The sequence below is a fragment of the Miniopterus natalensis genome, chromosome 2, assembly GCF_054644295.1.
Source record: "Miniopterus natalensis isolate mMinNat1 chromosome 2, mMinNat1.hap1, whole genome shotgun sequence".
Lineage (NCBI taxonomy): Eukaryota > Metazoa > Chordata > Mammalia > Chiroptera > Miniopteridae > Miniopterus > Miniopterus natalensis.
Window position 1 is genome coordinate 23,289,319 of NC_142082.1, and position 20,237 is coordinate 23,309,555.

Consider the following 20,237-nt stretch of genomic DNA (forward strand, 5'->3'; position numbering starts at 1 on the left):
CAAAGCTACAAATTATGAATCAATGTGGCACTCTAGAAGTGGAAAGATTCACCATCAACTATTTCAAAGTTTCTTTTATTTCCTCCTCTGATGCTACATAGTGCAGTCCCACCTCCCCATAAGCTGTACCTAACTTTACAAAATATAGTCCCAAAGTGTTGGGTACAAATAAATTTTTACAAACCAGGCAATATAGCTTGAATTATATTTAACTACTGAAATAGCCTACTAACAAAATGCTTATAAAGCTAGCTGTCCTTTCACTTACCTTACTCACCTAGATTTTACCTTGGGCTTGCTCAAATAAAAGGACATCTTTCATGTTGCTTGACTACAAAAGAAAACTTTTTTCTCCCAACAGAATGAAAGATTAAAGGAGAAAAATATCCTGTAATAAAAACTGCTTCTTACTCTTATTTCTACACCTAAAATTCAAATTAGGAAGAGAGGATTTAAACTGAGAAAGAACTTAAACAGATAATGACTCTGTTTATTTCACAAGTTCTATCTATTATCACCATGGGAATGGAAGTTATTTAAAAACTTTTCCTCTTGAGTATAACCAGCAGTTCATGTTCCTAGGAGAGTATATACAGTCTATTGAATGTTAGTAGGCACCTTCTAGCATTTGGTTTCTGAGCGTTCCTTCTAATTTCCTTTCTAAAAAGCTAGATGGCTCCCAGAAGGTCCTGTACCCTGCAGTGTCTCCTAGTGAGAACCAGTAAAGATTATTTCAGATTTACATATGAATTCATACAAAATTTAAGCTGATACACTTACTTTAGAAAAGTAGCCAACAAGGTGGCAGCCCTTGACATCATTCTGTGTTAGTACATAAAAAAGAAATGGCTCCACATCATAATAGAGTGTTTTGTGGTCAAGAAACAATTTTGCCAAGAGACACAGGTTCTGACAATAAATGGTACTCACATTCCCATCAACCTAGAGGGGAAAAAAATGGAACAAAATGGTCAGGAGAGTGTCTCTTTAGTTCCAGAATAATACAGGTCAGTTACAAGCACAAATGAGTATCCATAGTCCAGCCTAAGAGAAGTTGTCAGTGATCAGAACACACTGAAACCTGGAAGCTATCTCTTGAAGCGTCAGGATTACAGTACCTGCTGTTTTAAGACAACTAAATAAATATGTATATAAAATACTGTATTTAACAAAGCATGAACAGCTAGATAAGGAGGTAATGACCATTTTTAAAATAGCACTTTTTGCTTTCATAGCAGATTGACTGCAGGAATCCTTCCGATGGCAAGCTGAACTATTTCCTTTTTAAAAAGTATTTAATATAACAGAAGATCTAAATGCAACTGCTTCTAAAATACATATGTAAATAAAACAAAGTATAACTATAATCTGTGCCAGCAGCCAGAAACAATGTAGTCTGACTGCCATGATCAGATTTATGCCCAAATAAAGCTACTGAGGGAGATTTAACTAAGCACGTTCCCTGGCAACCTGGCCAATGAGGTATTTCTTGGGCCCAGGCTGGCCAAGATCAGGAGGACTAGACTATGTTGCTCCTGATACCCTGTGCTCTTGGAGTTGCTGGAGCTAGCTCTTTTATCAAAATGCCAATTGATGTCCACATTAGACCCCTAAGACATTGGCATTTTAAGACTGAAACCTCTTCAACAATTTTAGTAATTTAATATTACTTCTTTAAAAATACACACCAGTATATGCTTAAGTTGTGAAACAATTTGCTCTGAAACATGTATACCACAACTTTTCCCCTTCCCCCAAGGTGAAGCGCTTCTCTATTCCTCAACTGAAATAAATGCTTAGGGAAGATCAAGAAAGTGAGAGACTGAGTAGATTCTGAAAATTTGAAATTTTATCATCAAGAACTCTACTAATGTAAATTCTAGTGATTAACAGAACTAAACACATGACAAGTACTCAGTACTTGCCAATTAAACCACAGAACTGAGGATCAAGAAATTAAATACCACTAACAACACAGAATAATCACAAACATAGCATAAGTCATATCATCATGATGAAGTTAGGAAAATATGTTAAGATTTACTACTGCTATTTAAATATATCTCTACAAAATATTCCTTTAAATAGAGCAACAGAAATCTTTTCATTTAAACACCATTGTTCATAGACTCTAAGACAAAATTTAATCACCTCTAAACATACGTAAAACCAGTTGGCCTTTTATAATCAAATGGAGTCTTAAAAAACATTAACAGTACTCTTTTTCCTTCTTAATGGTACATAAAATAATAAGATATATAATTGATAATTAAATACAGAATAATTTATTCTGAGATCAAGCTTGTAAACTTGGTACCATTTGTATTGGCCTAATTCCGCTTTTCATATAGCAGAATTATCTGAATGGTGAGTGAACAATAGTAAAATAACATTTCCAAAAAAAACCACCAAACCGAGTTGCACAATTAGATACAGTACAGGTGACATTATATTTGAAATGGATAGGACAACTACTAAACATCTACTTTACCTCAAAGACAGATATGTTATTCTTTCTGTAAATCTCATTGGCAGGAGGATGGAACCAACCACATTTCTTCATGTGCTGCTGTAGAATAGTTCTACTTTTCATATATTTTAGACAGAATTCACAAAGATACAATTTAGGTAACCTATAAACAATAATTAAAAAAAAAAAGACAGGGTTTCATATTTTATAAGACTTTAAACTTCCACAACAATTCTTTTTTAACTCTCATTACTCCACAGGTAAAAAGGTAGAGAATGTATCATTAACCCCATTAATCAAATGAAAAGAAAGGGAAAAAAAGATAAAACTAATTTGGGTAACAGTATCCATCTAATTAATAGCAGGAAAGCAAGAATGAGAAATCAAGACACCAAATTCATGTTCTTCTTATTAGACTAATATTCTGCAGTCTTTTTAAGTTACCCCTTTGACAGGTACCAAAAAAAAATCTCACATTCTCTCTAGTAAGTAGAAAATAAAGTCCACCTTCAGAGCACACCAATAAGTAAAGAAGACTGTGTCAAGCTGTATATTCTTTCTTCATTTATTAATATCAGAAAATAAACATTTGTCAGGCCCTGCACTAGGTACACTACGTTTACAGTGCTGAAATGGACATATAGTGGATATTATAAAAGCAGATTTTGTATTTCTTTTTAAGTATAAAATTATAATATTGAATGTTTTTTCAAGTTAGGACATGTTACAGTACCTCCTTCTCCCACCTCTGAAATTCTGCCTTTCCCTCTGGTTAAATATTACATTCAATTCTGCAACTTAAAAGTCTATTACTCTCCCGGCCGGTGTGGCTCAGTGGTTAAGCATCGACCTATGATCCAGGAGATCTCGGTTCTATGCCTGGTCGGAGCACATCCCCGGGTTGCTGGCTTGCTCCCTAATAAGGGGCGTGTAGGAGGCAGTCAATCAATGACTTTCTCATCATTGATGTTTCTCTCTCTCCCTGAAATCAATAAACACATATTAAAAAAAAAAAAAGTCTATTACTCAACAAGTGAAATAAAAGTTCAAATTATTCTTCCAGATATTATTACTTCATATTTATTCAACAGTCTTGCTATTTTAGCAGTAGTATAACAGGACTTCTTATAATGTCCCTTTAATGAGGAGCTAGGCAATAAAGTGATCAGATCAGTTCATACAGTAATGGAAGCAACATGACCTAAATTAAAAACCAGCAGCTTTTATACCTATTTTAGTCTGAATCCAGAAGACCACATGGCTCTTCTATTATAAAAATACACACCTTTTTTAACCCCTGTATCCTGAACTGTGTCCAGAACTGGCCATGCCCTGGTAATCTGAGATCTGATATTATCATTAAAATTGCATATGCAAAATACTAAATGATATGATGACAAAAAATATAATCCAAATAAATTACAATATCTTCTCTCATATAAATAAGTAGTGAGGCTGGAGGAAATTTTAAAAACTCATTAATTTAGTTGCTATCAGTTTGGATATCTATGCTTTAAAAAGATTACCCTGGAATTAAAGAAAAAGTAGATTAGCACACACGAATGTTTGATTTGTTAAAGTGTGAAGACCATAACTATTTTTTCAAGTTCTACTCTAGAAGCAGCTTTTGAAGCATGATTATTTTTCTGAAAACATTTAACTAAACCCTCTCTAAATGTGTATTTATGGAACACTAGTCCTGTCTGCACTAAGTGCTTCATGCTAAAATAAGGGTGGGAAAGGGCATGTGATTTTTTTCCTTCTCTCTTGGGGATTCACATTAATTCTTCCTATACAATCTCACATTTTATTTTTAAACTTCCATTCAGCACAATAAAAGCTTCCAAGGAACTGCTGAAATATATTTCTAAATGTCTACAATATGTAATACTGTTTTCTAAAATCTCTAATATTAGCCAAACCAAAACAACATAAAATTATACATTAGTACAAAACTTACTCCAAAATAAAGTACTGAGTAAAACAAATGACTGACATTAAAAATTTAAGTCAAGAAGTAAGAGCCAAGAACATGGAAAAGAAAGGTTCCCTAAGCTACTTTATTTCCTTTGCAGGCTGTCTCAAACCCCATACTCAAAAAGGAATGGCAGCAGCCCTAGCCAGTTTGGCTCAGTGGTTAGAGCATTGGCCCTTGGCCAGTACCTCCGCTGCAGGTTCAATCCCTGCCCTGCTGGGGCACCTGCAGGAAGCAACCAATCGATGTGTCTCTCTCACATCCATGTTTCTCTCTCCCGTCCACTCTCTCTGAAAAGCAATGGAAAAAATATCCTTGGGTGAAAAAGAAAAGGCAGCAGGATAAACAGCTTTTTCCTTCTTTGCCATCAGAACTAAAAAATCTCAAAATGAAATGGCCCCAACTGTAAATGACATCATCTAATGTGGGCACTAGATGTATTAACTGAGTTTCAACGGTGGCCCACAACAACCAGACTGTATCCTGGATACCTGGATTTTGAATAATTTCTTCTTAAAAGGCAGTTAGAAAAATGAAGTTCTTCCTATGCAAATGTAAGTCATGCCCCCCCCCCCCACTATTCTACCACTTACCTTTATTTACCTGTGCTAAAATCTCAATGAGCAATTATTTCAACTTGTTGCAACATGAAGATAAAGAAGAATCCTTGAGCACAGTTTTACTTTGAGAGCTAAACATTACAACTAAATATTCCCCACAATGTGAATCTGGGAAACCTAAACAAAATTCTGTGCTTTTTGAAATATGGGGGTAGGGGATACAGAGAGGAAAGGAGAGAAAGGAAGGGAAGGGAAGAAATGAAAGAGAAGGAAAAGAAGGAAACGATGAAGGGAAGAAAGAAGAAAAAGAGCCAGTGACAGGTCACTAAACTTTCTCCAGATTTTGGTAAACTAATGCCAACTCTAGGTCTCAGTACATGAAAGTAAAATACAATTTACTTCCTAAGGTCTATTAGAGAAGGCCTAATTTTTTTTAAGCTCTATTAAGTAAGTTGTTCAAGACAACATCAGAAGAAATGAAATCTCTGACAAAATTACTAACAAGTCTTCTCAGGTAAACTGAGTTCATGCTATTTCTTTGGAATAATAAGATGTAAAGCATTTTATTGATGAGTAAAAAAAAACTTTAGCAAACCTTATTACATGAAAAATAAGTAAAAGGAAGCAGAATCATGATCTATTTCATTCCAATTCATTCTTGCTGGAAACATTCTAAAAGCCTCTTTATTATAATCAGGCCCACTGGGATGACATTGCTAGTCTATAGGGAATCATCTGATAAAACTCCTGAAAAAACAAAGTGTTTTTCTAGTAATAGTACCAATCGCTGCAGTTTTCTCACTGAAAAAATACATCATCTAGAACATTAGATCACATGAAATAAATTGTCGTTATGGCGATTATGAATACTCCTAGCCCTAGAGAATACTGCTAGGTGCTGCTTTTTGTCATCTTCTTCCTGAAAGCACCTAGAACTTGACTATCAAATAGGGGTATGGTTGCTCTGAACAACTTCATCATGGGGTGTAGCCTCCACACTTGAAATTTATTCTAAAGTCAGTCACTATGTTGACAGCCCAGCCTATGAAGTTAGGACTGAGCTACAGCTGTGTGCTTTGGAAGCACTGTTTCCCTTACTTCTACAATGACACAAATATTCTTCCCAGGAATTCTTTCTTGGCTTTTGAACATTGTCCAAGACAGTAGGAGTTTATATAGCCTTCATAATAGGTCAATTTGTAGTACAATTTTAATACCGTAATAAAAATTATAACAAAATACCACTTAAATAAAAGGTAATGGTACAAGCCATCTAAGATCAATCTAAATAGAGATACAATATAAAGTAGTACAAGCACAGTGGTTAAAGGTTATGGCTATGGTTGTGGAAGAGAAAAATGGGATTAAATCCTGGTTTTGCCACTTTAATCTGTATGGTCTTGAGTAAATTTGCTGGTCCCTGGTCCATAAAACAAAGACAGTAACATCCACCTCAAAGAATTACTCCAGTGATGCTTAGTCCAGTACCAAGCTCAACGACGGTAACTAGAGCTGCTATTATTTCTAATTAGTACTATGATTATTTTTATTCTTTCATCCACTTTACTCCATCATTTAATGGTCATCCAAAGACTTTAAGAATGTGTTCTTCAGTAACTGGGGCTATCCATAGCTTAGGCAATGAATCAAGTTAGGAACAGGATCAAAAGGTTGAAGAAAACTTCCTAAAATACTCAATTATGTGGGAATCTGCCTACTTAGGATCTCAATATGATCTTGCAGCAAAGAGGTTATTATGAAGCTAAGCACTAAACAGCTCTGGAGTAGAGGATATGCCATGATTACAATAACTCTTGCTTTCAGCCTATCTCCGTCCTGTTTTTAATGGGAGAGTGGGGCTCTCTATGAACCTGTCTATCATGTGTGACCATCACATGGCCCTGTTGGAGAAATTCAGAGTTAAAACTCTAATTTATACTCTTCAATGTTTGAGACTTAATCTACTGCTCCAAATGAAGTACTACTATCGCTTCATTGTTGTTGTTTTACTTTGTTTTTTCTTAAAGTCAGGGATGTAAGATTACTTAATATACAATGCACACACAAATGTTTGATATTATGAGAGATAATGCATAATCCCACTTCCCAAGAGATTTTCCCTCTTGTGATCTTTTTGTTTGCTCCAACTGTCATCTTTTTACCTGCTTTGGGATTTGCAATTTTTTTTAAAAAAAGTGTTTAAAACCTTTAATAAAAAATAATTTAGGAGTAATTTAGCAAAGAATAATGAAGTCATTAATGAAGTAAGGATACAGGATTATTATTATGAAAACTTAAATCTCTAAACATTTTAGTCATCTAAGTTGAAAAGAACTCAGAAGTAAAACAAGACAAAATTTATTTAAATAGATATTAGTTTTTTAAAAATGCAACCAAGATAATTATGAATACATAGAAAAAAGTCATGATTATTTAAGAACCTATTAAATTACAGAATATTTTCTGATGAAAAATTTGGAGAAACCTCCACAACGAATAAGAAAAATGTCTAAAATTCTATTTCAAGTTGATGAATTTTTACAATTCCTGTCCTATTGCCACTTTCTATTATGATTCCTAGTATATGTTTTTGTTACTTATTTTTCTGTAGCAATGTTTATTCCTTCACTGACAACCAATGCCCTAAAACCTGATAAGAAATCAGGTTTAGCGATAATTTCATCAAAACAAAAAGCAACATTCTTAATGAAGCCTTTTAACATCCTAAAAGACAACAGCCTCATGTTCAATTCTTATCAGTTCTCTTGATAAGCAAGTGCTGAGGCTGACTCAACTGATTTCCTCTCTTCCCCTAGAGTAGAAGAGACAAGGTACCTATGGTATCTATCTATACCACAATCCTGAAACAGTTGATACACACATTGAACAAGATTTCTTTTCCAAGCTGAGCACTCCTGTAATGTGCATAGCTTGCAGAGAAAAGAGCTCACTAATAAATGGTAATATTTTAAACCTGATGAAGAAATTAATTCCTCAGCATATTTCTTCTTGTATACATCATTCTGGCTACTCAGAACTACTAAGGAGTAACTTGTCTTGAATACCTAAGTTCTGTAGGTAGTTGAGAAATTACATGCCCTCTTTGAACATATATGTGTTATATGTGTGTGTGTGTGTGTGTGTGTAATCTTTTAAGAAACTCAGATTATTGTTATTCCATGATATAAACAGAATGCTGCTTTAAAGATCTACCACACTGTTTAGGGCTAAAAGACCCTGTAATAAATGGTTCTCAATTGCTGTTTCATGAGCTTGTGTGTTAGTTTCCTGGAGTTTCGCTTTCTCTTCTGGTGTTTTTTTTTGCTGTTGTTGCCTGTTTGTTTTTCCTTTTGTCACGGAGGTCTGTGTCTGTAATAACATTCTTACTCATATTTTTCTACTTCTGCTAGACTTGGAAACTAGATAGCAATTTATATGAAAAGAAAATGTAAAAAAAAATTACTAAGTTTTTTAACAAATATTCCCAGCTTCCTGGAAATAACTCATGTTAAAGCACTCTGTAAATCAGAGTGTAAATCACTAAATGAATTAATGTTGTTATAATTATTTTTACTAATATTTTGGACAAGCAATGTTACTAGACAGGTAAAATGTCATACAATGAGTACTTTGAATAGGTGTTTAACCCACAGAGCACCATAACTTATTATTCCTTACAACAACCTGCTAAATAGGAAACTATGGAATAATTTACAGATTAAAGACAGCATTAATGTGACTGCTATACTTCAAATGACAACCATGTTTAATTTTTTTGACCAAATATTTTATTTTTCAACTCTTTTAATTTAAACCATAAAGGAAAAAAATAATAATAACTGACATTATTCAGAGGGATGGAGGAGGGCAGGTGGGTGGAGGGGGAGAGAGTAACCAAAGAATTTATATGCACATACACACAACACAAGGACACGGACAATGGTGGGGAAAGGGACTGGGAGGAGGATGGGACGGGGTGGAAGGGGTCACTGGGGAAAAAAAGGGACATCTGTAATATTTTAAACAAAAATAAAATTAAAAAAAAAAACACACAAAAAAAACCCTGACATTATTGAGCACTTACCATTTTCTAAGTCATTTACATGTTTTAACCCATGCAATGTTCACAACAAACCCTATGAGATTGGTACTATTATTATCCCCATTTTAAAGATGAGGGAACTGAGGAGCAGAGTTGTTGGGTAACTTCTAAGGGCAGCTTATATATGTCAGAGTTGAGTCATGAAATAATTTGGCTTTACTAAATAAGCACAATGCCTCATCCCAAAAAGCTGGTGACAGATCCATTTTTATATCTGGAAACCTGAGCTATTTATATATAATTTAATACCACTTGTCCAATTATTTCTGGGAAAACAAACCATCAAGTTTGTTAAATTATAAAAATTTAGATAAAAGGCTACTCAGTGAAACTTAATTTATAGGTAAGTATAAGAATCTTTTTTAAAAAAATATGTGTTTTTATTGACTTCAGAGAGAGGAAGGGAGAGGGAGAGAGAGAAACATCAATGATGAGAGAGTCATTGATCGGCTGCCTCCTGCATGCCCCGTACTGGGGATTGAGCCTGCAACCCAGGCATGTGCCCTGATTAGGAATCGAACCTTGATCTCCTGGATCATAGGTTGATGCTCAACCACTGAGCCAAGCTGGCTGGGCTCTCTCTCTCTTTTAATTCTTAGTGTGGGGTATATGAAGGCAAATTGTCTTAAAGAAAAAAATGTTCCCCTTTCATTCTGACCATGTGTCAGGCCTTCTATTTTTAAGTATCAGCTTTTGGGCAAGTTACAGGAAAACAAATCTAAAGCCAACTGGGATTAAGTGACTGCCAAAGTATGCTGCTATTACGGACATTTAAAAGCCACTAGTTTGGCCCAGCTGGAGTGGCTCAGTGGTTGAGCATCGACCCATGAACCAGGAGATCACAGTTCAATTCCCAGTGAGGGCACATGCCTGGGTTGCGGGCTCGATCCCCAGTAGGGGGCCTGCAGGAGGCAGCCTATCAATGACTCCCATCATTGATGTTTCTCTCTCTCCCTCTTCTGAAATCAATTTTAAAAACACATTTTAAAATAATAAATAAGTAAATAAATAAATAAAAGCCACCAGTTTCCTCAAATATAAAAAGATTAAATAGACTGAAATGTAACCAGGATCTCTTCTAGTGGTGCTGAAGTTCTATGAATTTAAAAACAGAAGGTAAAGGTTCTCTCAAAACATACCTTGAGTATTCTTGAGGATATGGGGAAGAGTACCAGGTGTGAATTTCATACTTCCCAAACTCAATGACAGAGGGACAGCGGACTTGTGGATCAGGGGGACCAGTCACTCCAACTTTCTGTGCAGGCAAAAAATACATTACAAAATTTAGCTAAATCAAGTACACTGATATAGATAACAAAGCAAACTAAACAAAAAAACAATCTGAATCTAAATGTTGTCTTCTCTGAATTCCACAGAACAAAAAAGCCAAGAACAAGCTAAATTTTGAAGTAAGCTGTATTATTACTTAAGTAGAGGACCCAAATCAAGAACAAAAATGCTGATAAATCTTAGAGCCTAATACGGTTGGTGTGACTGGATTTCCATGTTTAATAATACTGTGAATACTTTCCTCAACTAAATTCACGCCCTCAGTCACTTAGTTATTAAAGAGAAACTGCTGGCATTTGGGAATAGAAGATAATCATTTGTAAGAAGTGGGGGAGGAGTGCTGCACATTTGCCAAGGTTATATATATAGTGCCTCAACTGACAACAGAAACCCCCCACTGAACATCTGAGCACATACAGAAAAAAATAACTTTCTGGTTTGGGAAAGTAGATATTTAGAAACAGCAGGAAAAAAATATGGCAAAACAAGTATCAAGAGAGTCTTCAATTCATTTTACACTGCCCCTAAAATTCCCTTCATTAGTAGCTCTTCACAGACTTGACCAAAGAAAAAAACACTGCTATACACATACTGTAATCCCTTTTATCTACCTTGTATTTATAATAAAAACAATCTCTATGCTTTCATCCCTGCAATAATCTGAGTAACTATACCTTCTAAAAAGAATAACTTGTAAAGCCTTTATGACTTCCACACCATCAATACCAATATAAGCCATTGTTAAGGACTATAAAGATCAGGTTTTAAAACCTTAAGTTCTAGGGCAATTTGATTTGCTCTGAAACCAATATAGCAACATATTCATATATACATACATGTACACATGTGTATATTATGTATATAATACATGAGTATGTATATGCATATTTATCATAGATACTCTAGAAACATTAACTGAATAAAGAAAAAGATAGGTCCTGGCTGGGTGGGTCAGTTTTTAGAGCATCGTCCTGTACACAAAAAGGTTGCAGGTCCAGTTCCAGGTCAGGGCGAGTACCAGAGGCAACAGATCGATGTTTCTTTCCCCCTCGCCCCCCCCCCACCAAATCAATAAACTGATCCTCAGATAAGGATTAAAATTTTTTTTTAAAAAAGGGAGATATTTTTTGAGTCCCTTCTTGGAACCCATAGACACACAGACAGGCACAAACAGGCGCGCACGCGCGCGCACACACACACACCCCAACCCCACAAAACTGAAAAGATCAGAGATTTTTTAATTCACTTTTTTAATAGAAATTCATTTAAGGAAGAACCCTCTTCACTACAACTCACTGGAACACTCTCCCTGGTCTGTTTCCTTTTATAAAAAGCTAAGGGACTTATCTCAGGTTTCATACTGGAATATAGCCAGGTGAAACCTCAACTTTTTCCTTAGACACCTCAAAACAAAAGATAAACATCTATTAAGTTGGATGGATTGTGTTATGACACTAAGGAGTACTGGGGATCGTCCAAAGGCAAAAATCATAAGGAAATAGACAAGACAGGGTTAAAATAAAATTTTTTCATTTCTCAAAACCAAAATAGAACTTTGTAGGTTTTTAAAACATTGTTCTTTAAACTATATTCCAGAATCAAGTATTCTAATTCATAAAGTAGTATCTTTTAACCTATCTTCACAGCTCAAAATAACAAGGACAGTAGTACAGTCAGAATTATCAAATATCAGAAACTAGATCTAATTTCCTCAGCCAAGGATCGAACAGGACGCACAAAAGCTGAAAACATGCACCTGTTGCAGCACTGCCTGTTGTTTGAGAGCTTTCCCATCAGCTGCCTGTCGCTCTTCCAGGTGGATGCCTGATGTGAAACTGGATATCCAGTTCCAGTATAACTGCTTGCACATCACCGCAACTAAGAGAGTCTGTGTAAAACTATACTCACAGCAGATTTCCCCACTGCCTCACCTACCCCCACCTTTGTGCCCTGTAAAATGTTCTGGCACATGCGCCCTTCCACCTCTGTCCTCCACCACCTCCAATTCCCTGGTGCAAGTTTCCTGAGCCAGTGTGCTTCTGTTTACTAAGGTTGAGAAGTTAACAAAGGCTCTATTCTGTGGGGAAGCAACAGCTGCATCTACACTAGTCATTAACCCAGTCCTTGCCAAAGTCAAATCGTCAATCTGAATTACAAGGTCACCTTTGCTAGGCCATTTTATTTTTAAATTTCAGCCAAAATACTCTTTCATTAAACACACAACTTTCCAAAGCAGCAGGTACCTGATATAATCGAGAGCACAAAATATTTTTTAAAACTACTAATTCAAGTTCTGCCACTTTGTACCCTCCTTCTCATTTGAATATGCCAAAATCTTTAAAAGATGACAAATATTCTGGGCCAGAATGGACTTTTCAATCTAAAAAAGTTAAGGGAGGGCACTAAATGCACTAGTAATTGGGATAACCAAAAAATAACTTTAAATATGCCTATTCTAGATAATGGAACTTTTATTACTAGCAGTTTAGAAGAAAAGATTATTCTTCTACAAAAACTCCACTTCCATCAAATAACTTATCTAACTCCAATTTCCAATATATAGAGGCCACTCTTGCAGTATCCTTAAATTCAGATTTAGTACAAACATGAAAATTACAATTCATGTAGATACAGCCCTGTTCCCTTCCCTTTGCCCTCCATTAGATAACTCCCCCTTCCCTGACCTTCTTTTTCCATCTCCCCTATGGAAATGACATTTTGAGGTGGGAGTGGAGGGTAGTACTGCACCCTTATTATCAATATGAGAATGTGAAATGTGGGGAGAAGAGATGTTTTTCTGGTATTTTAACATTTTCCCATAGAAACACTATAATAAAAAAAAATTTCATCCATTAGGGATTAAAAGTGACATGATGAAAGATATATGTAAGAATGAGTTCACATGCTACCAAATAAAGAGAGCAAGAACTTAATAAAGAGAATCAGCATTTGTGAAACACCTACTGTGCCAGACTCTGTGCCTTATATCGTTATCTCATTGAATCCCCACAATCCATTCCTCAAAGTAGGAAACAATATGCTCACTTTATAGATGAGGGGAAAAGCCACAAGGCTCAGAAAGGTTAAGAGGCAAAAACCTCCTGAATAGAAATATTGAGAAAGAAGCACAAAGAACAAAATGGGTAGCAGTGAAAGAGGAAATATAGGTAACCCCCAACTAATTAATGATCTAAATTCCAAAAGTCTGCAAGTTTTTTTGAACTGAAACTTAAGTTTTCCAAAGAAATGAAGCTACAAGTCCACAGAATCTTATCCAAAACTCTTGGAAGAGGATGTGCTCTGGAATCCTGAATTTTTCTGATGTTAAAAAAGTATTACAGTACATATATGTATCTTAAATCAACAACTCTTCTAGGATTTGGGGAATACTCCATAAACAGACATCACTGATATTTCTTTAGCAAAACATATGAATAGTCACATTAAATGGGGTAAGTAAAGAATACATATAATCTCACGTCAGTTCAAGTCATGTTTTGCCAATAATTAAGTGAGATCTTAATGTAAAATGAGTTATAAATCTTTTTTCATTCTCCAAAAAAGATGCACAGATGGCCAACAGGCATATGAAAGATGCTTACCATAACTAATCATTAGAGAAACGCAAGTGCAGACCACAATGAGATAGGACTTCATACCCATTAGAATGGCTACTAACAACAATAAAAACAAAAAAAAAACAAAAACAGGACAAAACAAAAAAACAGAAAACAACAAGTGTCGACAAGAGTGTGAAGAAACTGGAAGGAACTCTTGTGCATTGCTGATGGAAATGTAAAATGATGCAACCACTGTGGAAAACAGTTTGGCAGTTCCTCAAAAAATTAAACATAAAATTACCATATAAATCAGCAGTTTTACTTCTGGGTATATAAAAGAATTGAAAGAAGGAACTTGAATAGATACTTGTCCACCCGTGTTCACAGCAGCATTATTTGCAATAGCCAGAGGGTGGAAGCAACCCAAGTGTCCCCTGGCAGATGAATGGATAAACAAGATTTGGTAAATACATACAATGAAATATTATTTAGCCTTTTTAAAAGGGAAAGAAATTCTGACACATGCTACAACATGGATGAACCTTGAAAACATGCTAGGTAAAATAAGCCACACACAAAAGGACAAGTACTGTATGATTCCACTCATATGAGGTCTACCTAGAGTAGTTAAATTCAGACAGAAAGCAGAATGGTGGTTGCCAGAGGCTGAGGAAAAAAATGGGAAGTGTTTGTTTAATTGGCCATTCTTTCTCAGTTTCACCAATCTCTAAAAGGTGAAATATCCCAAGACTCCTCAAAGCTCTTTTCTTCTCTTTTGGTGATCTTATCTAGTCTCATTCCTTCAAATAACACCAACTTGCCGACAAGTCCTAACTTTAAATTTTTAGCCCAGACCTGTGTTTTGAACTCCAGACACATGCATCCCATTGTCTATTTGATAGCTCCTCTCCTGAATGTGTTATAGGAATCTCAAGTCCAACAGTCCAAAATCAAACTCCAGATCTTCTTTTCCCCAAACCTCTTCCTCTTGTATTCTCCTCCATCTCAGTAAATGGCAACTCCCTCCTCCAAGTGTGCTCTGGACTTGACTCCTCATTTTCATAACCATCCAATCCAACAGCATATCCTAATGGGCCTACCTTCAAAATATAATCAAGAATTCCAATTGACCACTACCACAATGATCCATATCTATTACATCAGAGGTGGAGAACATCCAGCCCACAAAATCATTTGGTCTGGGCCTGCCAAGGCCATTGCAGGTGGGACTCGAAAGTCAATAAATGTAGGAGCCTTTTTCACAGCTAATTTTTAAGTTGATAATTCTGTACGGCCCGTGGATGATGATATAAATATTCAAATGGCCCTTGGCAGAAAAAAAGTTTCCCAAACCTTACGTGGATAATGCTAATAGCCTCCTAAGTTCTCCCCGCTTTTGTATTTTCTCCCTTAAATCTACACAGAAGCCAAAGCCATTCTGCTATAACGCATGTCAGGTTGTGTCACTCTTCTGCTCAAAATCCTCCAAGAGTTCCTATCTTACTCAGAGTAAAAACCATAGTCTTTATAATGGTCTAGAAGACTCTATAAAATCTGGCTTCCCATTACCTTTCTGCCTTCATAGTCTATTTTCTCTTCTCAGCTCTAACCTCACTGGCCTCCTTGTATTTCCTTGACCATGCTAAGCACAAAAACCAGATTCAGGGCGTTTGTATTTCTGTTCCCCTGCCTAGAATGCTATTCCCTCTGATATCCACATGGTTTATTCCCTCTCCTCCTTCAGGTTTCTACTAAACGTCAGACAGTCCCTAACACAACAATTTAAAACTGCACAAATCCATCCCTTCCCTCTGACTTTTCTCCATAACATTACCATATGGCATACCATTTACCATCCTCACCCCAACTAAACTATAAGCTCCACAGAATAAGAATTTTTTAAAAAATCTGTTCACTCTCGTATATTCAGTGTCTGGCACATGGTAACCCAGTATTCAGTAACATCTGTTAAATGAATGTTATCTATAATAACTTCAGCTATTACCTATGTAGTTTCACCTATCCCCTGTTGCTCCTACCTGGCAAAGCTCCTACCCAAAAGTCTCCTGACCTCCACATACAAGTCTACAAAAGTTCTCCATTTTAGGCTTTATACAAATCCCCAACTTATGTACGCATGGTCTCTTCCTCCATCCAAAAAAGCTCCTCTTACCACATTTAGTATCATCATGTACTCAAAATAGAAGAACAATGGGAGACCTATTTGGTTCCATCTTCTTCAACTCTAATTCCCAACCCAATAATATGTCTTTTCCATTCTATCCTAAATGTTTTTCAAAATCTCTGCCTACTGCACCTCTTGTGCCTTCATTTAGACCCTAGTCACTTCTCATTCTAACTATTGTAATCACTGGACTGATATATGTCCTTGTTCAAGTATTCTTCAATCCACTATGCACTATATTACCAGAGATGAATTTCTAAATGCAAAACAATAATGTCACCCTCTTTTTAAAAATTCTTCAGTAGCCTTTCAAGAACTACTTGACTACTTTAAAAAGCTACTGTAACTAAAAAATAAAGTACAAAACTTCTTAGCATGTACCATAGGATCTTTGTGATCTGGTACTTACCTTTCAACTTCATCTCTTAACGTGTACAGCCAAATTAAATACATCCAGCTCCAAAGGTTCAATAAGCTTTCTTACACCCAAACTGTTCTATCTGAAATACCTTCCTCTTCTTATGCAGTAGTAAGCTGTTATTCATTCCTTCAACACCCTGTTCAAATATAACTTCCTCTACAAAGGCTCCAGTAAAGATGCCTTCTTGTTCATTCTCATTGCATCTTACGCAAATCTCTATGGTAACATTACACCATAAACTAAGCAGTTAAGAGTTAAGGATCTAGGGTCAGAATGCCTGGATTCAAATACTGATTCTAAAACTTAACTATGTAACTCTAGATAAGATAATCCTTCTAAGACTTCAATTTCTTCATCTGCAAAATGGGAGCAAGTAATAACAAGGTTGTATTTAAAGCAACAAATTGATACAAAATGCTGAATGTAGTACCTGGCACATAGAAAAAGAGTACCTATTACTAATTACATGGTTTTAATTATTTGTTTATCACTGTCTCACCAACTGGAGAGAAGAGACACATTTTCTATTCATCTATGTATTTCTAGCATCTGCCCCTAAGATAGCTAACAGCAGCTCACATTTATCTAGCCCTCACTAAATGAATGATGACACACTAAGAATTTTGCAAGTATCTACCCATTTAATCCTTTCAATAAACCTATTAAGTAATTTGTTCAACCAAGGTCACTCACCAGAGACAGGATTTGAAGTCTGTATCTAGTGCCTAGGCCTTTAACCACGGTCTATTAAAATTCTCAATAAAATTGTGCTAAATTGTGAAATAAGTGAATTCAAAATACATCTAAACAGCCTTTAATATGTCTTATAATTAATGCATAAATGCCTAAGATATTAAAACAGTCCCTCACTTCCCATCCCTATTTTCATCAATAGCAAGGAGAAATCACTCCAACAATAACCCAAAAAAGCAGTTATGGGGCTACCTTAAATTCCTGGCATGCCAAGACTAATGTCCTCTTACTAGCATTCAAAACCTGCCAATATCCAGTTCTATGCTAGTAATTCAACATATTTCTTACCATTTCCTAACAAATGTTTAACTGTTTTATCTCTCACACTAAACTAGACTGTCCTTGCTTTCCATGGTGCCATGTTAACTGAAACTTACACATATCAGAATTGAGATCAAGTATCAGTCCCCACAGAAATGTGTAAAGCATGGATGCGATTCTGATGTGCACATTTCCACTAACACAGTGCCATGCAAAGTAAGGACTGCTGTGTTATAACACTTTTATGGGCAACTATTGTATTTTCTACATCATTTCCACAGTGTGCCTTGCACAAGGTAGGCCCTTAAATATTTGTTGATCTGATGGGCCAATAATCGCAATGTCTCTTGTATTTATAGCAGTTATTTATTCCTCAAAGCTGAAGTTAATGTTTACCCCACCTGGTAAGCCCTCTTTCTCTCCATTTACCTAACTCCTAATCATCCTTTGAGCCTGCTTCTTTTATGAATATCTGATTGTTAGCATAGGTAATTAGCAAGGTCACACCAATTCTTACTTATTCTTAGTATGCTGTGAACTTGTGGAATAATCTGTATCATTTAATACAGCAATGAATTATATAAATTGGTATTCTATGCCACCATTTATCTCTTATATACCTTTCCCTACTTGTCACACGGGACTGAGCTCTAACTACACCAGAAAAGTCACACAACTAAAAATTGCAGTTTCCTCATATGGAAAATAGGGATAATAATCTTTACCTCAGAGGGTTAGGAGAGTTATTGAACATAGCTTACTTCATTTCTAATAACTGTTCAATTTTTTTATGCAAAAAAAATTATTTTAATACCCCAGATGTAAAAAATGCTGTTAACAATCAAATCCTTCAAAACTAAAAAGCATTAAAATTAAGTATGGAAATATAATGTGCTATTTGGTAATATTTTATGTAAAAATCATTCTATATATTTCAAGAAGGCTGTTATGCTCCAATGGAATGAGATGAATACTTCTTTCTGGTGATGGACCTCTAAAGAAAAACCATTTCTTCCAAGTTCATAAAATGATTGTTGAAATAAAATTCCAGAACAGAAGCCTACTCTAGTAATTTTTTATGCTTCTATTTTTCTTTTCAGAGATGGCTCTTTTTTATAGACGTGTTCCCTATATAGTTAATAATGGAACAAACTATATCCTTATTTCTCCTGAAATTTAAAAAAAAAAAAATCAAAACCAATTAATCAATGGCCCTTTTGATAAAAATCTTGCTAAGCATTTCAATAACTCTTGAATTAGTAATATATCACAAGAAATTTAATTACTCCAGATAATCATTATGTGCAAACATTGGAATTGCTTTTTTGAATTTCCTACTAATTTGTAAACTCTATGTCTTACTCATATAGCCCCTAAACCTAGCAGTTTCTAGAACAAAGCAGGTGCTCAATAAATGATGAGTTGTTGGCTGGATGGGTTCCAATATTAACTCCTCTATCATTTACCTCTTAATGGTACAACTGTTCGACTACCTAAGATTCTAATAAAATTTTCCTGCAAAATTTTTGAAACGAAGTTGAAGCAATTTCTACTAAGCCATATCTAGGCTCTCAAAAATAACTTTGTTCATTATCTTTATGGATGCTTTATTATTCAAAACATCCTCTGATCTAATCAGCAGTGACTTTTCCATGGACTTCAACCCACTTTATTACATTAAGTCAGGGAACCTAGGAATCATCCTTGATGACCTCTTGCTCCTTCAAATTACATAGAATCTATCACCAACTGCCACTGATTCCATCACTAAAATATATTTTAAATCCATCTACCCCACTCCCATTTCCACTGCCTCCTCTCTAGTTTAAGCTGCCAGTTTCTTTCACCTGGATCATTGAAAAACCCTCAAGATTAGTTTCCCTCCTTCCACTCTTACCACTTTCAATCCATTCTTAATATGGTGGCCAAGAAAAAACAATTTTTAATGCAAATCTGATCCTGCTATTTCCTTGCTAAAACTTTTTCAGTGGTTTCCCACTACAATTACAATAAATACCCCAAGTCCTAACCTACAGAAGGAAAATAATTTTACAGAGAAAAAACATGGAAGAATATTCCCAGATCGGATGGATAAATAAACTGCTGTTACTGCTTTACTCACAATATAATTAATCCTGTTTCTCATCCATGAACAAATAGTGATTGTCCAATCCGAATATCCAACTTTACCTGCAGTGCTTGTTCTTGGATATCGCGAAATAACTCCATATCTTTCTCAGTCATGATTTCCTGGCTCCCAAAAAGCCGTTCCTCACTTTCTTGTTTGCCATCCCAGCCATCCTGATTGTCTGTATATAAAGAAAGGGTTCACACATTAATATACTAACCTTAGTTTAATAGATCATCTAGATAAAAATTTCAGAAGTCTTTATTTCAGTTTGAGGACCTCAATATTATTTATATTATTATTTTATCAACAGAGGATAGCATTAAACTGACTCCTAGAAAGATAGCAGTAAACAAAAAATATATACATATTATATCTGCCTTATAATAAAAACCTTGAATTGCCTTCTTAAAATACTACATAACTAAATTTAAACTTCATTAAAAGAGATTACATTTTAATGTATTATAGCACATACAAAAGCAGAATAGGAAAATGGTCTAAGGAGTATAAAATTTATTTTAAAGTAGTA

The 20,237-nt window shown here is 35.3% G+C and overlaps 1 protein-coding gene across 3 annotated transcripts in view; it reads right to left on the bottom strand.

The window, feature by feature from the left end:
• The window catches only part of KAT6A (lysine acetyltransferase 6A), a 103,461-nt gene that overhangs the window by 15,998 nt on the left and 67,226 nt on the right, over positions 1-20,237 (bottom strand). For all 3 annotated transcript variants that reach the window (XM_087814191.1, XM_087814190.1, XM_016195617.2), the window contains exons 8-11: positions 19,768-19,886; positions 10,247-10,362; positions 2,492-2,633; positions 781-942 (exon numbers count right to left, since the gene is read on the bottom strand). In XM_087814191.1, coding sequence (XP_087670317.1) covers positions 781-942; positions 2,492-2,633; positions 10,247-10,362; positions 19,768-19,886 — 539 coding nt within the window. The remainder of the gene's footprint in view (positions 1-780; positions 943-2,491; positions 2,634-10,246; positions 10,363-19,767; positions 19,887-20,237) is intronic.